Source organism: Chelon labrosus (assembly GCF_963514085.1).
Source record: "Chelon labrosus genome assembly, chromosome: 11".
NCBI lineage: Eukaryota > Metazoa > Chordata > Actinopteri > Mugiliformes > Mugilidae > Chelon > Chelon labrosus.
In genome coordinates this window covers 26,317,187-26,339,731 of record NC_140344.1, presented here as the reverse complement: position 1 = coordinate 26,339,731, position 22,545 = coordinate 26,317,187, and the positions used below count along the sequence as shown (strand labels likewise).

General features: G+C 41.7%; 1 protein-coding gene across 1 annotated transcript in view; it reads left to right on the top strand.

Moving 5' to 3' along the window:
* zcchc14 (zinc finger, CCHC domain containing 14) overlaps nucleotides 1-22,545 on the top strand; it is a 36,478-nt gene that overhangs the window by 6,542 nt on the left and 7,391 nt on the right. Inside the window, exons 3-8 of the mRNA XM_084554721.1 lie at nucleotides 8,981-9,239; nucleotides 15,730-15,800; nucleotides 15,904-15,975; nucleotides 16,791-16,858; nucleotides 18,928-19,106; nucleotides 21,917-21,953. Coding sequence (XP_084410847.1) covers nucleotides 8,981-9,239; nucleotides 15,730-15,800; nucleotides 15,904-15,975; nucleotides 16,791-16,858; nucleotides 18,928-19,106; nucleotides 21,917-21,953 — 686 coding nt within the window. The remainder of the gene's footprint in view (nucleotides 1-8,980; nucleotides 9,240-15,729; nucleotides 15,801-15,903; nucleotides 15,976-16,790; nucleotides 16,859-18,927; nucleotides 19,107-21,916; nucleotides 21,954-22,545) is intronic.

Here is a 22,545-nt window from a genome sequence, read left to right as displayed (position 1 = left end):
CTCTTGTGCCTCCAAAAACAGTTGTGACTACATCAGAGAATGGACATGGGCCTTCTGAGGGTGTCCTGTAGTGTCTGGTAACAGGATGTTGTTAGTGGGGGGGCCTTTGAGGGGAGGGGCCTCTGTGGATCATCCCACAGATGCTTGATCAGTTTGGGATCTAGTGAATTTGGAGGCCAGGTCAACACCTTGTGCTGTTCTTCATGTTTTTTTTTAGTTGTTCCTGAAGTGTTTTTGTGTGTGTGTCTGTGTCAGGCTGCATCCTGCTGGGGAGGGCTGCTGCCATCAAGGAGTGTCATTGCTATGGGGTGGGGGTGCCTGGTCTGGTCTAGGTGGGTGCTACATGTCTAAGAAACATTAATTAATGCCAATGTCCAAAAGTTTCCCAGCAGACTTCTCCTGTCAGTGGTCATAATGTTGTGGCGGATCACTGTATAGCTGTACGATTAGTGTAACGAAATAAAAACTTTGCTTAAATATGTATGAAATATGTAAATATTCAATTCAATTCAATTTTATTTATATAGCGTCAATAACAATACAAATCATCTCAAGACGCTTTACAAAAACCCGGCCTGAAACCCCCAGAGCAAGCCTGAAGGTGACGGTGGCAAGGAAAAACTCCCTTTTAACAGGAAGAAACCTTGAGCAGAACCCAGCTCATATGTAAAACTGTGTCTACTGTAAATCTATTAGGTTAGTTTCCAAAGACTCTACAGTCGTTTCTTCCTCCAGGATTTTAAGTCAACTTGCATAATCTTATTTTAACACAAAGCAGCTGGATGCCGAGCGGCTCCCGAGGAAAAGTAGAAAAAAAATAAACACAACACATTTTTTCTTCGGCAGTAACAATTCAGTGGAATAAACAGCATGCAGTAGACCGGCCACATCTGTTGGGCCTGTAGAGACCTGCATGATCGCCTCGTTACACGAGTGTTTTATACATCTATAAAAACAAAGCCAGCGTCAGAATTAACAGCAGAGCTGAGCCGAGGGAGGAGGAGCTGCCGACAGCTCGCAGTCTGAGTCCGGCTACCAGCAGCGTTCACCGAGGGCCACGTGTTTTTCAAATGTCTGGAACGTCTCTTGATTTCTTTTGCACACTCCTTGTTTTTCAGTCTCTTCCGTCGTTACGCTTCCCGCTGATTCACGTTGCTCTGATGAGTGTTGTTTTTGATTCATGTACCTGCAGTCTAACCCGACCCGTGGCAGGCTGCAGTCAGAGCAGAGAGCTGGCAGGTTGGCAGAGGAACATGCGGATGTGGCAGTAGCACACTTAATTGTTTTCAGATCTGCTGCCTGTGATTTCAGGCAATAGCACGTATTGGGTTGTCAGAGGAATGAGTAGTTCTGCGCACTCATACTTCCAGTGATCAGGATTTAGAGGGGGGTTTCCTGCAGAACATGCTCCAATCTGAGAGCTGCCCAGTTTTACTACCAGTTACTCAAGTTGTTTTCTTTTCATTCTACTGTCTACTTCTCCCAGGTTTTTATTGTAAACCTCATTTCAGCCCGTCAGCGTCACAGCTGCGGTTTATTTACAAATGAAGATACACCGACCAGCCACAACATTAAAACCACTGACAGGAGAAGTAAACAACATTGACCATCTTGTGACAATACAATGTTCTGCTGGGAAACTTCTGGACCTGGCATTCATTGGTGTGGATGTTACTTAGACATGTAGCACCCACCTAGACCAGACCAGGCACCCCCACCCCATAGCAATGACACTCCTTGATGGCAGCAGCCATCCCCAGCAGGATGCAGCCTGACACGGACACACACACAAAAACACTTTAGGAACAACTAAAAAAAAAACATGAAGAACAGCACAAGGTGTTGACCTGGCCTCCAAATTCACTAGATCCTAAACTGATCAAGTATCTGTGGGATGATCCACAGAGGCCCCTCCCCTCAAAGGCCCCCCCATAACAACATTGTGCTGCCAGACACTACAGGACACCCTCAGAAGGCCCATGTCCATTCTCTGATGAGTCACCACAAGGGAGACCTACACAATATTAGGAAGGTGGTCATAATGTTATGCCTGATCGGTGTATGTTCATACTAAATATATATAAAGGTAAATAATTATTTTTTTAATAAATACAGAAGCTAAGAGCTTGGGAGCATTTGATTTACTGGACTCTTCTGTTGTATCTCCTCAAGCGTTGACCCTTCTTCTTCTTCTTCTTCTTCTTCTTCTTCAATTTTTGGCAGCTTTTCCGCTAGCATACCGCCATTAAAACAGAAGGGGAAGAAGACATTTTGGCTCTACAGGGATGTGGTTTTGGTTTACGGCAGACCTAAAATAAATAACTACTAAAGATCAGTCTCAGTTAAAGCCCGATACTGATCTGATTATTTTAAAAATGCCCTGATACGGATCTCCAGATACCGATCGGTACGTCCCTGCTCATAAGACGCCATATCCCACAGGTGATTTGGTTAAAACAAACCAGTTTTAATTGACAGTCATTGAGGAATAAGTTTTTTTTTTTTTAAAAGCCTCTAAAGCAGAGAAGTTAAACGATTTGCTTCATTATTACACAACATCTTACTGAGAACGATTCAGCAGCGACGAGGATTACAGTGATTGAGTTTCTGTGAAAAACGCAAATACGTGACTCACTGAATTTCCTGCTTCATTTTCATGCCAAGAATAATATGTCATTTAACCCAAAAAAAAAGTATTCTGACAGACTGCAGATCTGGCATTGAGTAATATTTCACAGTTATTATTTCACAACCACGTGGTTCTCGAGGGAATTACAGACTGTGTTGTTTGTGTTCGAGGCTGACAGTTCATGTTCTGCTTTCAGCAAAACATGAACTAAAGACTGAGTGAAAAAAATCTTTTCCAGTCTCATGAGATTTTTTTATTATTTCCGTAAACTGACCGTTTTCCATTTGGAGGCAGTAAACAGCTTAGCGGACAGCTGACTGCTTACAGCAGAGTTTAGAAATGATTTGAAGTTAGTGAAGTTCATGATAAAAATAATCACCTCTTTAGCTGCTAAACTTCTTCTTTGTCCTCCCCGCCACTTGTTGCTGGATCGCCGTCTGTGCTGAATATAAAGATTTATAAACCCCGAGCGCGTTTTGAAGCTCGGTGTGGCGTCTCTGGCCGTCGCCACCTTGGCCGTGCATGATTCCTCCTTACCCTCAGCTAATTTAAAAATCAGGCAAACCGTTGAAGCTAAGGGGCTAGACAGACAGCTAGCAACCTGTGAGGGCACCCACCTGTCACTCAAAGCGTCCACTTCCGTTAATTATGCATAACTTTAAGCCTCGATGTAATTTAAACGGGTGAGTTGTGTGAAATTCCACCATTTGAATGGGAAAATTAGCCACAGAGACCAAAACTGATTTTTGCACCAGTCTGGAAACATTTATATTGGGTTATTTCTGGTCTAAAGTTGGACATTTTAACATGGAAGTCTATGGCGATTGACTCACTTTTGGACCCAGCCTCTAGTGGTCATTGGAGGAACTGCGAGTTTGGACACTTTTTTGTTTTTGCAGCTTTAATGTCTTTATTTCTCGATAGGTAGAAGTGGATATAAAGCAAAAGGCACAGTTTAGAAGTGAGGACTGTATCTGTATTTCCTTAAACACTGTAAAACATAACTTAAACTAAAGTAATTTGTTGTCTTGACTTCTTGTGAGTTTTGTCTCTGTGTTGAATGTTTATTTAACACTGATACCTCACAGCAAGAAGGTTCTGGGTTCTAATCCATGGTCCGACTGGGTCCTTTCTGTGTGTAGTTTGCATGTTCTCCCTGTGTCTGCGTGGGTTCTCTCCAGGTACTCCAGCTTCCTCCCACCGTCCAAAGACATGCTGGTTAGGTTAATTGGTGATTCTAAATTGGACGTAGGTGTGAGTGTGAATGGTTGTCTGTCTCTCTGTGTTAGCCCTTTGATAGACTGGAGACCGGTCCAGGGTGTACCCCGCCGCTCGCCCGTTGACGGCTGGGATAGGCTCCCTCTAGTTTCACTTCTTCCATGTGTCTTTGCTTTTGTCCAGCTCTTCTCTGTCGGTTTTCTGTCCTGGCGGTGCTCTTGGAGTCAGAGCTTCTGTCATGTTTTGGATGTCCCTCTCACGTGGACTAAAGCGTTGAACCGGTCTTGCGAAACTGCAGCGACGTCTTTAACGAGGGGATGCAGGAAATGGCGTTTGTTTAAAAGATCGATCTGATGCTTTTATGAATCGATGTCAGGTCAGTGTGTTTACAGACACACAGTGACTATCGACGGCTGCCTGCAGAGGGAAACAGCACTGATGAGAGCTGTGAGGGGAAAGCTGAAGACCATTAAACCAAAACGATGAGCTGTGAGACGCTAAAACTCTGTCATATCCAGACTCAAATCTTATCAGAATAAAAGTCTGGTAACAGTGGCTATCTCCTCTGCATGCAATGCGATAGTCCTGCAGCTAATCAGAGAGTAATCAGAGTGACTCCAGACACACTCTTCACCACAAAACTTTGTGGTCGGAGAACATCCTGCAGGCTCTCAGACGAGGTGGGTGATAACTCCCACTGCACTTGTCACCATCAGCAAACCCCCTTTCATACTGTTTATAATCTTATCTGCTGCGCGTATGAAAGTATTGAATATTAAATGTTTTCAGAAGGTGGGAAGGCTTTAAAGACAAATGACCTGAGGAGACAGTGCGGCCGCAGCACAGTTTAAATGTCAGATTGTGGTGAAGGATTCAGGAAATTAGTTGAAGGAAAGTTCATTAAACACAAAGCACTGCTCTGAGGAGAAAAGCTGATCCAGATGTGGCCAACGTAAAACTGTTAAGATGAACTCGATTGCATTTTGATTGCATCTTGCAGCTCTGACTCAGGTTTAGAAAGATTCGACGAGACATCTGCCATCACTTCCTCTCGGGCGAAACCACAGCGGAATTTGAGCGGTGGGAGGTGCAGCTCCAGCTCCAGCTTCAGCTTCGTTTTTTTGGATGTGTGTTTGGATGAAAACTCTTCGGCTGCTCCTCGAGGGCGTCGCTATAAATAAGAGCGCCCTCTCAGACGACGGGGCTCGTTAAATATTGGTCTGCTCTGCTTCTGCCGGGGCTTTTCTCTTCGCTTTGTGTTAGCACCGTGCCAGCCGTGGAGAAGGAGAGGGCATCGCTTAGAGTCGGTTCAGGCAGTCGCAGAGTTTTCAGCGCAGCGTTCATCTAGGTGGCCGCTGAATGTCGCCTTGTGTTTGTGTGTGTGTGTTTTTGTGGGTCTGTGGACTGGTTGAGAGGAAGAGGAGGAGGAAACTGTGTGGGACTGTTTCCATGCGCTAGCTTCAGAGCTGATTCACTGTTTGCCTTTTTCACAGTTTGCACGTTGTAATCCCACTTTATTTCAGCGTGCAGAGCATGAAAGACAAACAGTAATAAGAGGAAAAGGTGCACGGATCATATTCAGAGTCAGTAAAAGTGCATTTCGCTGAGAAACAAAATGTCATCCTGAATGTTACAGCCATATTCATCCGTTAACTGCACCAGTTTTTAATAATCATCCTTAAATCTGTTCCCACATTTAACAGAAACAAATGATGTTTTATAGTTATAACAATGTGAAACATGTTCTTTGGCAGCAGCACGTCGTGAACTTTATAAAAACTTTCAGCCGTTTTATCATCTAAAGCCGTATCTAATACTCCAAAGACATGATATACAGAAAAAACTAATCTAAAACAAAGGCAGCTGGACTCATTTCTGCTTTGTTTCAGTCTGCAGCGCAATAAAAATACAAACATTAATAAGAAGAGAAGGTGTAGGCTTCACATTGAGTGTTAATGAGAGAGAATACATAAACAGAAAATTATTTAACCATTAAACGTACATGTTGGACCATATTCCTACATTAACTGCACAATTTTTCAACGAACGTTCTCAAATTTGTTCCATAAATTCCCACATTTAACAGAAACAGATGATGTTTTAAGGTTATAACAATGTGAAGCATGTTCTCTGGCAGCGGTATAGAGTTACCTTTATGAAATCCTTCAGCAGTTTTATCATCTAAAGCCATCCTCCAATACTCCATAGTATGTCTAAAAATAACAAAGCTAAAACAAAAGCATCTGGACTCGTTTTATTTTTATTTTTTTTTGCATTTTAATTCTGCTTTATTTCAGTCTGCAGCGCAAAGTAAAAGGCAAACATCAATAAGAACAGAAGTTGCATGCATCATGTTCAGAGTAAATAAATGGAATAATAAGATTCATTGTGTAAGAATTGTCATTATATGTACTATTTTTTAATCTTCATCTTTACATTTGTTCCATAAATTCCCACATTTAACAGAAATATAACAAAATAAGAACATTTTCACGTTTGGTGCATTCTCTGACAGCACTATATCGTGAACTTTATAACATCCTGCAGCAGTTTTATCATCTGAAGCCATAATGCAATACTCTAAAGCCATGCTATGTCTAAAAATAACAGAGCTAAAACAAAGGCAGCTGGACTCGTTTATGCTTTGTTTCAGTCTGCAGCGCAAAAAAAAAAAAAAAAAGACAAACATTAATAACAACGTATGTGCAGGCATCATGTTTGGAGTGTAAATGAGAGAGAATACATAAATGGAAAATTATTTAACCAATAAACATACATGGTTTTTTTTGCACTATTTTTTTTTAACTTGTTTAATATTCCGTTTTTACCTTTATACCATTTTTTACAACCTAGACCTTATTTCTGGCATAAAATACGATTGTTTACTCATCCATATAACTTTGGTGTCATTTGGAGTCGTTCGGACGATATTTAGATCCAGTGGAGCACCGCGTATATCCATATAGTGGGAGTGAATGGGGCACCGAAACGCAGCCTCTAAATAACCCATTATCTGCCGTGAAATTCGTTAATTTCACCAATATTTTGTTATGATACGCTAGTGCTATTCCCCGTTGAGTCCGGAGTTACCTGTTATCATCATCCGGGGTCTGTAGATTGACCTACTAACCTCTGACCTGGAGGATGTCATCTCTGAGCGCTTACTTGTAATTTGCTACTGCTAGTTTTTTGCAACATGGCTGAATATTTTTCCGATTTTGAGGTTGTGGACGACAACTTTGTTTATGATAGGTGTCCTTACCATTTTGAGCCAGAGTATACGGATGAAGAGCTCGTTGAAAGGAGGATGCGGAGGCAGAGAGAGGAACAGCTGGCCAAAGAACAACAAACCGCTGCATGTCTGTGAATAGATAACAGCTAACTCTGGACTCAACGGGGAATAGCACTAGCGTATCATAACAAAATATTGGTGAAATGAACGTGTTTCGCGGCAGATAATGTGTTATTTAGAGGCTGCGTTTCGGTGCCCCAGTCACTCCCACTATAAGGATACACGCAGATCTAAATATCGTCCGAACGACTCCAAATAACACCAAAGTTATATGGGTGAGTAAACAATCGTATTTTATGCCAGAAATAAGGTCCAGGTTGTAAAAAGACGGTAATTCCCCTTTAAATTTGTTCCATAAATTCCCACGTTGAACAGAAATAAATTAGGTTTTATGGTTGTAACAATGAGAAACATGTTCTTTGGCAGCAGAATGTCTTGAACTTTATAAAAACCTTCAGCGGTCAAAGCTAAAACAAAGGCAGCTGGACTTATTTCTGCTTTATTTCAGTCTGCAGTGCAACAAAAAGACAAACATCAATAATAAGTAAAGGTGCCTGCATCACTTTCAGAGAGTAAACCAAACAATAAGATTCACTGAGCAAGAGGTGTCATTAAACATACATGCTGGACCATATTCCTCCGTTAACTGCACTATTTTTTAATAATCGTCCTTACATTTGTTCCATAAATTCCCACGTTTAACAGAAGTAAAAGAAAATTGTCCTTTTATAATAATTTTATTATAATAAGAAGAACTTTTTCATGTTTGGTGCGTTCTCTGGCAGCAGTATATCGTGAACTTTATAAAATCCTGCAGCAGTTTCATCATCTAAAGCCATAATGCAATACTCTAAAGCCTAAAAATAACAGAGCTAAAACAAAGGCAGCTGGACTCGTTTGAGTTTTTTTGCAGACGTCTCATCCGAGCGGTTTCACTTCTATGTGACGGGCTGGTAGTTTGGGTTTTATTTGGAGCATCTGTAGGAGGCGTCCACCTGAAACTCACATGACTAGAGTCTGATAACGACCAGATACTAGTGGGCGTCAACAACACGCTCTGTTTCAGGTTATTATCTGGTTGTTATCAGACTCTAGTCATGTGAGTTTCAGGTGGACACCACCCACAGATGCTCCAAATAAACCCAAACGCCACACCTGTCTTTTAGAACTGAAGAAGACACAAGATACGTCCTCAAGAAACTATACGAGTCTAGTTTCATTTGTTTTAGCTTTGTTTTTGTAGATAAACCACGGCTTTAGAGGATCGGATTGCGGCTTTAGATGATAAAACCGCAGCAGGATTTTATGAAGATCACAACATACTGCTGCCAGAGAACATGCTTCAAATTATATAAATTATATAAAAGGACAACTTCCTTTTATTTCTGTTAAACGTGGGAACGTGGAAAAAAAGAATTCAAATGTATAAAGACTCTAACGAGTCCAGCTGCCTTTGTTTTAGCTTTGTTATTTGTAGACATACCATGGAGCGTTGGAGCGTTGGAGGATGACTTTAGATGATAAAACTGGAATTTATGGAACACATTTGAGGATGATTTTGTTTTTAAATGTTAAAAAGTAGCGTAGTTAATGGAGAAATATGGTCTACCATTTGACATTTAGTCTAACTGTTGACATTTCGTGTCACAGTGAATCTCAATGTTTGCCTTTTTTTGCACGCTGCAGACTGAGATAAAGCAGAATTAATGATATCTGTTGACATACCATGACCTGGATGACTGTCGATGGGTTTGACAAACGAGCTCTCCTTAAAGCTGAGGAGTAAATAATTTCCTGCGCTCTATCCTGATTATCCCTGACCTCTCACCCCTTCCTTCCAGAGTCAAACCAGAGAGGCCGGCGCAGTCTCTGGAGTCACCGTGGGACAAGGAGAGCAAGCGATCAGCCAGGAGCTCACCTCTCCTCACCCAGACCTCCGTCCCCCTCCTCTTCCTCCACCTCCTCCTCCTCCTCCACCTCCTCTACCACCACCACCACCACCCCATCTGCCTCCTTCTCTTCCTGCTGGGCAAAGCCAGGATTCAGCAGCAGCAGCAGCAGCAGCACCAACCAAGAGCCACCAGGGGAAAGCGGGCAAAGGTGAGCAGATGTTACAGACCGTGCACATCAGCGTGAACTGCATGTGTCATGCTATAGACTCAGTCAGACAAGACGCAGCACGCTGCCACGTCACAATAATAAGCTGAAAGAATGCTGCCCTCAGGCTCAGGTGTGTGAGAGAGAGAGAGAGCTGCAGTGTAGTGTGGATGCACGTGGTTTCAGGTGGTTTCAGGTTCAGGATGATCCGTCATGTCAGTCTTCACCAGATCTCCTAAAACAACGGGGACTCTTAGCGGTAAAACCACTTTATCTGCAGCTAAAGCTGATTAAATATTCCCTGAGTGTAGATTAAAAGACACACTTTACTTTGAACAATAACTTCCGTTTCAAATGTTTTTCAAATTAAAACAAAAGAGTTTGAAACTCTTACAAGCCTTTATCTTTATTCTCTCATGTGCAATATACATACAGTTGACTTCCATTGATTTCGTTTTCTATTTTTTCTACTTAATAATTGTTTACTTTTTTATCTCCTGTGTGCTACTGACCTTAAACTGTCTGCTGCTGCAGCGCCGCACATTTACTAGTTATGGAATAATTAAAACATCATCTCATCTCATCTTTTCTGGTATCTTATCTTGTCTCGTCTTTTCTTATACCTCATCTCATCTCATCTCATTTCGTCTCATTGCAACACCGCACATTTCCTAGTTGTGGGATAATTGAAACATCATCTCATCTTGTTTCGTCTTTTTTTAATATCTCATCTCATCTCATCTCGTCTTTTCTTAATTCTCGTATCATCTCATGTCATCTCATCCTTTATCTCATCTCGTCTCGTCTTTTCTTAATTCTCATATAATCTCATCTCATTTTATATCTCATCTCATCTTGTCTCGTCTTTTCTTAATTCTCATATCATCTCATGTCATCTCATCCTTTATCTCATCTTGTCTCGTCTTTTCTTAATTCGCATATCATCTCATGTCATCTCATCCTTTATCACATCTTGTATCGTCTTTTCTTAATTCTCATATCATCTCATGTCATCTCATTCTTTATCTCATCTCGTCTCGTCTTTTCTTAATTCTCATATAATCTCATCTCATGTCATCTCATCCTTTATCTCATCTCGTCTCGTCTTTTCTTAATTCTCATATCATCTCATCTCATCTCATCTCATCACAACACCGCACATTTCCTAGTTGTGGGATTATTAAAAAATCATTTCATCTCATCTCATCTTGTCTTTTCTTATGTCTTATCTTGTCTCGTCTTTTCTTATATCTCATCTCATTGCAACACCGCACATTTCCTAGTTGTGGGATAATTGAAACATCATCTCATCTCATCTCATCTTGTTGCGTCTTTTTTATATCTCATCTCATCTCATCTTAATTCGTCTTTTCTTATATCTTGTCTTATCTTATCTTGTCTTTTCTTATGTCTCATCTCATCTCACTGCAACACCGCACATTTCCTAGTTGTGGGATAATTAAAACATCATCTCAGCTCATCTTATCTTATCTTATATTTAATCTCATCTTTCCTTATATCTTATGTTGTTTTGTCTTTTCTTACATCTCATCTCATCTTGTTGCGTCTTTTTTTATATCTCATCTCATCTCATCTTATCTTATATTTCATCTCATCTTTTCTTATATCTTATGTTGTTTTGTCTTTTCTTACATCTCATCTCATCTCATCTTGTTGCGTCTTTTTTATATCTCATCTCATCTCATCTTATCTTATATTTCATCTCATCTTTTCTTATATCTTATCTTGTTTCGTCTTTTCTTATATCTCATCTCATCTTGTTGCGTCTTTTTTATGTCTCATCTCATCTCATCTCATTGCAACACTGCACATTTCCTAGTTGTGGGATAATTAAAACATCTCATTTCATCTCGTCTCGTCTTTTCATATATCTTATCTTGTCTCATCTTTTTTTATGTCTCATCTCATCTCACTTTGTCTCGTCTTTTCTTATATCTTATCTTATTTTATCTCATTCATTCATTCATTCATTCATTCAGCTGCTGTAACTGCTTGTCCTGTGAAGCGTCGCGGGGGGCATGGAGCCTATCACAGCTGTCATTGGGGCGAGAGGTGGGGTCCACCCTGGACAGGTCTCCAGTCTATCACAGGGCTAACACAGAGAGACAGACAACCATTCACACTCACACCTCCGGCCAATTTAGAATCCTTATCTTATCTTATCTTGTCTGTGGTTGTTGGAATAAATCCATTCTCTCTGAGCATGTCTGCTCTACGTGTTGTAAACATCAGGTGAGGAGTTTCCAGGAGGAACAGAAAAAAAAAACAATCAGTTGTTGAAACAAGAAGTGTTTGGAAACTTGTACCAAGCTGAATTAATTCAGTGTTGTCAATAAACCTGAGGGAAAAACCACTTATTTTTTTTCCTCGTTGAATTTCACAGTAGATTTTATTCTCCACAGCAGCCAAAACGCTTTGTTAAAGCAGTTTCAATGCCTACTCATATTTTGGGGCATGTAAACACTATAAATCTGGTCAGATAATTTTATGTAGTGCCCATGTAAAGAGGGGAACGTTGGGTTGAAGAAATACTGTGCATGTGAACGTCGTCCATGTCAGTTTTTTGTGTACGAGTGTGGCCCGGTCAGTGACAGGAAGCATGTTGGAGAAGCAGGTGGAGCCGTAGAGCAGCGTGAGTTGAACAATACGTGGCTTCTTGTCCTTTGTAACACAAAACTCAAGCATGTCGCTACCTCATGGTCACACCACATAGCTGTCACCAGCATACACACACACACACACACACACACACACGCTCTAGGTGTTGAACACACATTCGCGCTGACGTGTTGTTTTTCCAACATGTTTCCTGCTCATCTGTAAAGTAATAAAGATAGAGAGGGGTGTTTATCGGTGGGAGGTAGGTGAAACACATTCAGGACACACTGCTGGACTTATTACTGTAGTTTGTGTGTGTGGTAGACTGGGTTAATGTGACTGACGGCCACATTAGAGACTTCCACAGCTGCTGCCCGACATGATCACCCAGCGAGGCGGTGAGGGATGTGCGACTCCTTCACCACCCTCCCCCCTTCTTTGCTCTGCTGCTTGTCCCTGCATGCCCAGCGTAGCTTCAAATAGAGTTGTGTAGTCTTCATACGTTTGAATCAATACCCGAAGGTCCTCTGAACACACACACATCTTTTTCATTTCCACTCCCCCTTCCCTTCGGCAGAGGAGCAGCCCCGACCTGCCTCTGCACCCGAGGCATGCTGCACATCCTCACAAAGACGCAGACAAATAATCCAAGATTTGCTCACACACATGGTGTTAACACAGGTTTGAGTGCGGATTTACTTCCATACTGTATGTTGTTGTGGAAATTCTTTGCTGTTTGCTGTTGGTGGATAATGAAATAGAGACTTCTGCTGGCCGACAAGTTTTATTTCCTTGCAAGAAAGGGTCAGTCCCCACCCGAGTGGTAATGGTGAAGGAAAGACCCTGAGCATGGGAAGACATAGACATTTATACATGAGGAACCCCCCCCCCCCCCAGGTTTCACACTCCTTTGTCTCCTATCTTGACATCATGAACTTGCAAATGATTAAAGACGAGGGTCTTGGAGAGAGAACAGGAGGTGGGGCATCTCAAATGATTGAATTTTCCATTACAATATTTAATTTACACTGGAAGTTGTATTATCCACGATAACTGGAAATATTTCCTCACCATGATAAGGATGTTTCATCCAGCTGTAGTTGCATGAGGTTGTGTTTTTGTCTGTAGTTTTAGTCTGGAGTAGTCAACACAGTTCTTATCACAGTATCAGTCTGGTATTTGCACCATTTGGATTTCATCATGGGGCGTGTTAAGGTGCTAATATAGTACTGCGGGACCTCGACGCAGTAACTTGCACACGTAGCCTTCTCCGGTTAGAGTCATTTATACTTGTGCGCTCATCAGTCTGTCTCGCTCTGTAACAACGGCACCCAGACGCTCGCCAGCGCTGTGTCTTTTTTGCCCTTTGGGTTAATTTTTGTTTCTACTTCCTGCTTCACTTTCAACAATGGCGACTGATCCAAAACAATCAGTTCGAAAACTGCAGAGATGGAAAAGCAGCTGGAAATACTAAAGCAGAAACATGCAACTACTGGGTGAACCAATCACAGCTCTTGCGGTCTGCGTCGCATAGATACATTTCCGGGGAGGTGGACTTCAGCTAAGGTGTTAGGCTCTGCATAGGTGTCTGCGTTGTCGCTAGAGGGTGACAATTTTTCGGGACTTTTGGGAATACCGTGACCCGCGGGAGTCCCGCGGTACGGGAGTCAATTTCACTGTTGGTAACATGATAGGGATGGGATAGAGCAAATAATCAACGGGGCAACCTCAGTGATTAACCAAACATGCTACAGGGGGGCAAGTTGGGCAACAGTGTCTGATAACTTTAGACAACAACATAAGGAGCGGGACGGGATTTGGGAGTCTTTCACTCGGGATTTTGCGGGACAAGATTTTTTTTGGGGGGGCAGTCATGTGATTGGGATATGACGGGAATATTTTTGTGGGCTTGGGATGGGATGGGAGCGACAATTGATTCCCATGACACCCTGTAGTTGTTGCCATAGCCTCTGCGTCAGCTTAACGCAGAAGTCTAAACTGTCTACTACAGGGAGAAAAGATACCTGGATAACTGGATAGTCCTCCAACCAATCAAAACCATTTTTGTGGTAAACAAATTCAACTTAACCGCGCTCAGACGATATGTACTGTTACTGTTCTGTCCATCAACACATAACGCCCTTACAAAGGATTTGATTGGCCCAGCAGATCTTTCCAGGAGCATGATCTGTTCCAAACGGAGAGAGTCCAGACCAGCTTTCTTAGAGGACGGCGAATTGATCTTAGCTTTACAGGCTAACCTTAATCAGAACAGACTGGTCTGATCAGATTGAGAGTGGTGGTGTAAACGTTTGACAATCTGTCCCATATTAGCTCCTAATAAACGTGGAAACGTTTAATCGGATTAGATTCAAGAGATTCATAGCGTTTATTGTGCATAGTGTAGAAACATGTTTCCCTGTACAATGATATTCTTCTTTTGCTAAATGCAAATGCATATAATACCAGGCTAGGTCCATGCTGGACGATGAGTCCCGCCCCCCTCCATGGTGACCTGAAGGGACTGAGGAGCAGCTTCAGTGGCAGACTGCTTCACCCTCGATGTGTGAAGGAAAGATATAGAAGGTCTTTCCTTCCTGCTGCTGTTAGGCTCCATGGCGAGCACTCCTAATGTGTGCAATATGTCTATTATCTGTTCTATCTCTGTCAATTCTGTATGCTGTTGCAAACTGCAATTTCCCCATTGTGGGACTATTAAAGGTTTTCTTATTCTTATTCTTATTCTTATATAAAATAACTAGCAGATTGCAGATATCAATGTGCAAATGAGACTGTAAAACAATGAGCATTGTATGGCATGAAGTAGTCCATGATTATAGACTCCTGTCAGATGTTGAGGACTCTGATGGCAGTGGGGAAAAATAACTTCTTCAGTCTTGAGGTTCTGAGGTGGAGCAGTCCGTGTGGGGGGTGGGTGGGGTTCTTGGTGATGGAGGCAGCTCTCTTGTAGATGTAGTCTGCAGAGAGGACAGTGGAGTCCTGGTGATCTTCTCAGCAGTCTTCACCACACGGCGATGCAGCTGGTCAAGATGCTCTGAACGATGCAGCTGTAGAAGTTGCTGAGGATCTTAGACGACATGCCGAACTTCCTCAGCCTCCTCAGGAAGTACAGTCTCTGTTGAGCCTTCTTGACCAGCAAGGTGAGGTCGTCAGTAATGTGGACCTCCAGGTCCACTCCAAGCTTGAATGGCCTGCAAGATCTTTCCTGGAGCACAATCAGTTCCGTACAGACATACTCCAGATGTTTTTACTTAACACTGACTAGATGAAATTAGTTGATTATGTTCATGTCAGTCAGATAATTAAATTTGCACCATGACATCAATTTTCCACTGAGACGGGTGGTCTCATTCCGGCGTTTCAAATTGATTTAGAGGGTCTTTGATTACATCTATGAGGTTTCATGAGCGGCTGACAGCCTCTTGTAGGAGTGGATGTAAACTGACAAAACTCCTTCAAGTAAATAAATAATCTTTCTGCAGCACAGGGTTAATTCTGTTTATTGTCATTATTCGTCTTTTAGCAGTTAACATGAATGCTGTCGGAGAATGAGCATTATTTTCGCTACTGAGCCACAGTCACACTAAATTTTATTCCACTCCGCCCTGACCTTTGACCTTTCTGAGCAGACAGCGGCATCCACAAATCACCACGCTCCTTCAAACTGCTTCACCTGTAGCTCCCGGTCGTGTCCTCACGCAGTTTATTGCTTTTTAAACCGTGAGCCAACTTCGAATTCCTTCAGGCCATTTGAATTTTTGCGACCCTCTGTGACTGGCGTGTGAAAGCGTGTGAAAGTGTTGCGTGGTTAATGATCTGAGAAATTATGTGAACCTTTTTTTGTTTTTCCCAGCAGCAATTGAGAGGGTGGTGCTGAAAGGAGTGACACGAAAGTCTGAAGATGCCGGCGAATATGTGTTCGAGGTTGGTCAAATGTGAACACAAATACACTTATTGAAGCACTTTCTTAGATTTCCTCTCCAACTTTTTTAAAAACTTATTCTTCTACTCCTTCCTCTTCCTCCAGGTGAGCTGGTCCGATGGGTTCATGATGTCCATTGTCAGAAGTCAACAGGAGGTAGCAGAGCTGATGTCCAAGGTCAGGACCACCGCTAATACACTTATTTTACTTTATAGTACTAAAATCAGACTGCATTCATGTTCAAAGACTATTCAGAGGTATTTATTGTCATTTATTCTTCAGTAAGAGTCTGAAGATTGGTAGCAGTGTTTAAAATAAGATACCGTAAGCTACCAATAGCAAGATTAATGCACTTGAGTGAGCTTTACAGAAGAATTTAACAGTGAAATGGTTTAAGACAAATGCACATATGCAATAAAAATTCTTAAAATGTAGTTATTAAAAGTAGTAAAATCTATAAAATAATATAAAATAATAACATAATAAATAACAAAATAGATTTAAGTTGTAGAGATGAATTCTTACGTGTCCAGAAAAACATGGATTTGAACTAAATTCATGAAAAAAAAGGAGAAAAATCTAAAATGACTATTGATTTCGAAAAGTTTGTGTTTTTGTTTAGTACACCTGGACCAACACCAAACACGTTAGCTACTTAGGGAGGAGGCAATGTGACAAAGATATGTGATATGACTGCACTTTAACTCTCTATGTCAAAAAACAAACATTATTCACAAGTTAGTCAAATACAAGTTGACGTTTTCCAATTGTAAAGGGCTTTTAAATGTATAAACATATCATTTAATGAATCACTCTCCTCTTTTCTTTCTGATTAAATTGTGCTAGGCTCACATTTGTTCTTAATTCCATGACGTGCCGAGACAAACGGTCAGATTTTCCTGCGATGTAAAGTTCAGTATCATCGGCGTAGAGGTGTAACGACACAGTGCACTTCGTTTTTAATCTGATGTTGTTGAATGTTTCTCTGTCAGCTGTCGCAGGCGTTTCCTGACGAAGGAGTGGAGAAGTTCTTCCCTCAGTCTCTAGAGCTGGACCCCAGGTTTGTCCATTAATACGTCTTTTCATAGAGTTTGTGGACGAAGACGAGACATGGAGGATTTTTATTACTTTCCAAAAAAGCATATAAAATTTTGATCACATATAGATCTATCACAAAATTAGAAATATATAGATGTATTTTTTTGTTATATGACATTTAGTTATACAGCTCCACAGCTCAGGCTGCTGCATATGTATGTGGGTGTATTTTCTTTAAACTCTCAAACACAATGTTTTCTTTTTTGATTATTCCTGTTCTTAGGAAAAACAATCATGTAATTCTCTGACCCACAGTCATCAAGTCTTTGGCCTTCCACATGCTCATCTGTCCCGGATCATGTCTATTTAAGGCTTTATGTTCTGTTTCTGAGAGGACGTGAAGTTGTTTCAAACACGGCTACTTCAGCGTTCACCTCCTCATCTGCTTTGTGCTCAGCTAAACCGTCCATTAATCTTTCCAGACGAAAGAGTAGATTGTCCTTCGGTGCGTGGTTCTCAGAATCAGTCGCTTAAATCCTGAGTTATGGCTTAAGGGGGAATTAACGATTTTTACAACCTGGACCTTATTTCTGGCATAAAATACGATTGTTTACTCACCCATATAACTTTGGTGTCATTTGGACGATATTTAGATCTGCGTATATCCATATAATGAGAGTGACTGGGGCACCGAAACGCAGCCTCTAAATAACACATTATCTTCCGCGAAACTCGTTCATTTCACCAATTTTTTGTAATGATACGCTAGTGCTATTCCCCGTTGAGTCCGGAGTTACCTGTTATCATTATCCGGGGTCTGTAGATTGACCTACTAACTTTTGACCTGGATGATGTCATCTTTGAGCGCTTACCTGTAATTTGCTACTGCTAGTTTTTTGCAACATGGCTGAATATTTTTCCGATTTTGAGGTTGTGGACGACGACTTTGTTTATGATGGACGTCCTTACCGTTTTGAGCCAGAGTATACGGATGAGGTAGCGTATCATAACAAAATATTGGTGAAATGAATGAGTTTCGTGGCAGATAATGCGTTATTTAGAGGCTGCGTTTCGGTGCCCCAGTCAGTCCCACTATATGGATATACGCGGCGCTCTGCTGGATCTAAATACCTTCCGAACGACTCCAAATTATACCAAAGTTATATGGGTGAGTAAACGATCATATTCTATGCCAGAAATAAGGTCCAGGTTGTAATAAACGGTAATTCCCCTTTAACATCAGTAGCAATGAACTGTCAAGTTGGTGGATATCAGCTGTCGAGTTAGTTAACATTATCAGACTATCTCTGCAAGTCCAGGTAGTCGAGACAGAATGATTCCACGCCTTTAACACGATATCCTGCTTTAGACTGAGGTTATTGCGTAAATGTGGATATAAATACATACATAGCCCAAATAAAAGTTGATTTATGGAAATATAGAATAAGATTAAAGGCATTTAATTTTATTTTTCAGGACCAAAATGTATTTATTTATTTATTTGTTATTCTGTTTTTAGCTTTTATTATTTTCGCCGTTTTTAGTCCTCCTTATTATGGGGCTTAAGAAGTGCTTTAATACAGGGCAGTGAAACAGCTCTTCCTGATGTTAAGTTGTCCTTAAAAGGCGTCTTGTTGAACCAAAGTTGTGTTTACATTCAGTGTTTCTCACCAAATTGTTTATTTTAGCCTCAACTGCTTACGTCTGTATTTAAGTGGCTTGAAGTACTTGGCAATGGAGACCAGAGTACCTTGAATCCTGCAGCATTTCTGATGTTAACATATCTTATTTGCAAATTATCAAACATATGCATCAAATCACAGCTGCCCAAAATGCTGCTTTGCTCATTTGTTAGCTCATTAGTTGTAGACAAACCTACAATAACCTACTTTTATTATTCTTTTACTTTTTACTTACAATGCCCTGAAGTTGCTGAACAAATCTTAATCTACTACACCAAATAGAGTTCTCATGCTCACTTTTCTGATTGTTGAAATCTTGATTTGTGTCACAAACCTCCTTCGCGTTCATCTGAGCATCTCATCCTTCAGGATTTTAAATCCAGTTCCCGGTCTCTCTGCCCTCACCCAGGTGTCTGACAGCCCTGCCCTGCCATGTCCTCCAACACCACAGCGTCCAGCTGTTCTTCACCTCCACCAGGCCTCTCTCACCCAACTGTCCCTCCTCTCCCCCCTCTTCCATACCACCGCTACCATCCTCCCTTCCTCGCACTCCTGTAGCACCGACCTGCACGCACACCTCCAGCTCGAGTAAGTCCATATTTTGATAGTGTGGTGAATGACATATCTTCAAATGTGAATGAAAAAGAAGAAAACAGAAACCATCAAGCAGGACGTCTACAGAAGCTGCAAGTCTTTATGGAGGGCTCAGGAGAGATTTATTCTTAGACGCAGAGAAAAAGAAGGTGCCAGGAAGGGACGGGGAAGTCGGACAAGTGAAATGATTTCATGCCTGAACTCTGCAGAAAAAAAAAACAGAGGTAACAGAAAGGACGAGGCTGCAAGTCTGGGTCCTGGTTGGTTGCAGTGAAGAGGTGAGACTGCAGGCAGGCAGGACTCTGAGGTGTTGGAGGGAGCGGACACGGTCTATTTTAGTCCGGTGTGGGAATTTGGCGTGGCATGTTTGTGTTGGGAAGCCTAGAGTGCGCTGACCTCGTGTGTGTGTGTGTGTGTGTGTGTGTGTGTGTGTGTGTGTGTGTGTGTGTGTGTGTGTGTGTGTGGGTGTGTGTGTGTGGGTGTGTGTGTGTGTGTGTGTTCTCAATCTATAAGTATGACTTCATCATGGAGAGTATTTATAGCTGCCAGAGCAGTGTGTTTCTATGTGTGCTTCAGCTTTTTTGCATGCGTTAATACCTCAGTGAGATTGTTACAGGAGAACAAGGCTAATATTAATATCCACAAAAACACAAATATCACCTTAATATAGCAAACAATCAACAATATCTGTGTAATTTCACTTATCCTGTGTCAACTGAGTTTTGAAGCTCAGTGTGGTATCTCCGGCGGTTGCCATCTTGACGGTGTCTGATTCCACCAAACTCCCAGTTAATTCAAACATGGGCAAAGAGCATGAGAGGAGCTGAGGCTAAACACAGCTAGCTACATGCTAGGACACCCACCTGTCACTGAAAGCACCCGTTAATTATGTATAACTTTAAGCTTTGATAAGTTGTATAAACATTCTCCTCATGTCTAATTAGTTAGTCGTAAATGGAGAAATTAACCATAGAGAACAAAACTCTCTTTTGCACCAGACTGTGTTTATTCCTGCTGTAATTTTAACATGGAGGTCTATGGAGACTGATTCACTTCTTGGGACAGTCCCTAGTGAACATTTGAGGAACTGCAATTTTTGGCTCTTTACAGATTTATATTTCACTGTTTCTTTTTAAAAGGCCAATAAAGTGAATTTTACTTTTTACCTTACAAGTTTCGGCTACTCTGTCTCTGTAGCCTTCATCAGAGGTGTCACGTGATGTTGGTGTGACGTCGTCTGTGTTGGTTTATATGGAGTTTTCCAGAAACAGTGAAATATAAGTATTTAAGTAGGCAAAATGAACCTCTTCAATACTTTACAGATTTGTTTGCAAATGTTGCTCATTGTAACAGATCTGCTTTGACTTGTAAAAATGTTGTAGTTTAAGAAGTGTCAGCAGAGTAACCTGAAGCGTTTAGCTAGCTAAATAGCTACCTGGTGAATACAGTAAAAGGATTCGGTGACCGGCTGCTGCGTATGCTAGCTTCTATATTCAGTGTGAGTGACAGGAAAAACGTGTGCGTTAACGATGACGTATGATTTTATAATTGCTTGATACTTTTATATAAACGTATTATTCATCATTATTATTTATTTCTGCCGTAAAGTTAGACAAGCCTCAAGTGGTCATTTGAGGAACTGCAGTTGTTGGCACATTTGTGCAACAAAGGTCAACAAACCCAGAGCAGACACTGTTAATCTTCAGCGAGCAATACTTTCTCTTTTACAGAACCTATGAGAGTATTTTGTTTAATTTTAGCAGCACATCCAATTAGCTTAAGCACTTTTAAATTAGCGGTGGTGAGTTGGGGTTTTAATAGGAACATTTATGGGTGTTACCCAGTGGAGGATCCTGTTTTCTTTCCTCAATGAATGGTACTCTAATGACCTATTGTTGTCCAGAGACTCCAATCTCAAGGTGTAAACAAGGGTGACACTTATTTTTGGACATGTTCAGACTGTGTTGTAAATTTGCGGCAGATTATGTCTCCCTGCACCTCCTCTGCTCTGAGAGGGTTTTTGCAGTTTTGCCACGATGGAAACACCCACAGATGTTCAAATTAAAACCCACAACTCCCCACTACCAGCCTTTTAGAACTGAAGAAGCCACTTTGGAGGAAACGTCTACAAGAAACTCTACAAGTCCAGTTACTCTTGTTTCAGCTGCTTGCTATTTGTTTTTGGACGAAAAGTTGCACTTGAACGCACCATAAAGACAACTGCCAACGGCCAAGTGTTGTCAGGTGTTTCAGGTCTTTCAGCATCTACACACCCTCTCCCAGGCGACCCAGCTGGGGTTGATCAGGCACCGACTTGTGTCCACGGATCGTCCCGCTTGATCTACAGCCATATTGCTGCCTACTCTGCAGCTTCCGAGATCTTCCTGATTGCTCTCTTGCTGAGCAGCCCTCTCGCTCCCAGCCTCTTGACTGCCCTACAGATTGACTACCATTGCGAAACCTCTACACCCAACCTCGACGGTGTCGCACCAGCTCCTCCATCCCCTGCTTCGGCATTCACTTGCCAGCTCCTCGTACTTGGCCCTCTTCCTCTCATAGGCCTCCTCCATCCGGTCTTCCCTGGAAACACTCAACTCCAGTATGACCACTTGCCTTGATGTTTCTGACACAAGAACTATGTCTGGCCTGAGTGGGGTCTCTGCGATGGTGACTGGAAATCTGAGCTCGTTTAGCTCAGCAGTGATGAGCACCACTGTTCTGCATTATTATTCCGCTGCACGTTGAAACTTTTTGGTGATAATGATGAATGATGATGATGTTTTTTTTTTCACTTTGTCGCACAGATCCCAGCTGTGTGGTGCAGCACAAAGGAGCCAGCAGGTAAGATGATTGCTCCTCTCTGAGTTTTAGTAATTAGGTGTAAGAATCCGGATGTTATTTAACATCCGTCTGCTCCTTGCACCTTTGCAATATTTCACAAAAATTTAACTTCCTATAGTCCTCGTATTGGTCAGAAACACCTCACTGATCCTAAAAGCTGCAGCAACACTTCTCACTAAATCCAATAAAGAATAAGCACATTGCTGATATAAAGCATCTGGTTCTCTGAAAGTTTTCAGATTGATAACTTTTTATTCAGGTTTGTGGTTGGTTACTCATTATACACCGATCAGGCATAACATTATGACCACCTTCCTAATATTGTGTAGGTCTCCCTTGTTGCCTCCAAAACAGTTGTGACTCATCAGAGAATGGACATGGTCCTTCTGAGGGTGTCCTGTGGTGTCTGGCAACACAATGTTGTTAGTGGGGGGCCTTTGAGGGGAGGGGCCTCTGTGGATCATCCCACAGATACTTGATCAGTTTGGGATCTAGTGAATTTGGAGGCCAGGTCGACACCTTGTGCTGTTCTTCATGTTTTTTTTGCCTGTGTCAGGCTGCATCCTGCTGGGGATGTCTGCTGCCATCAAGG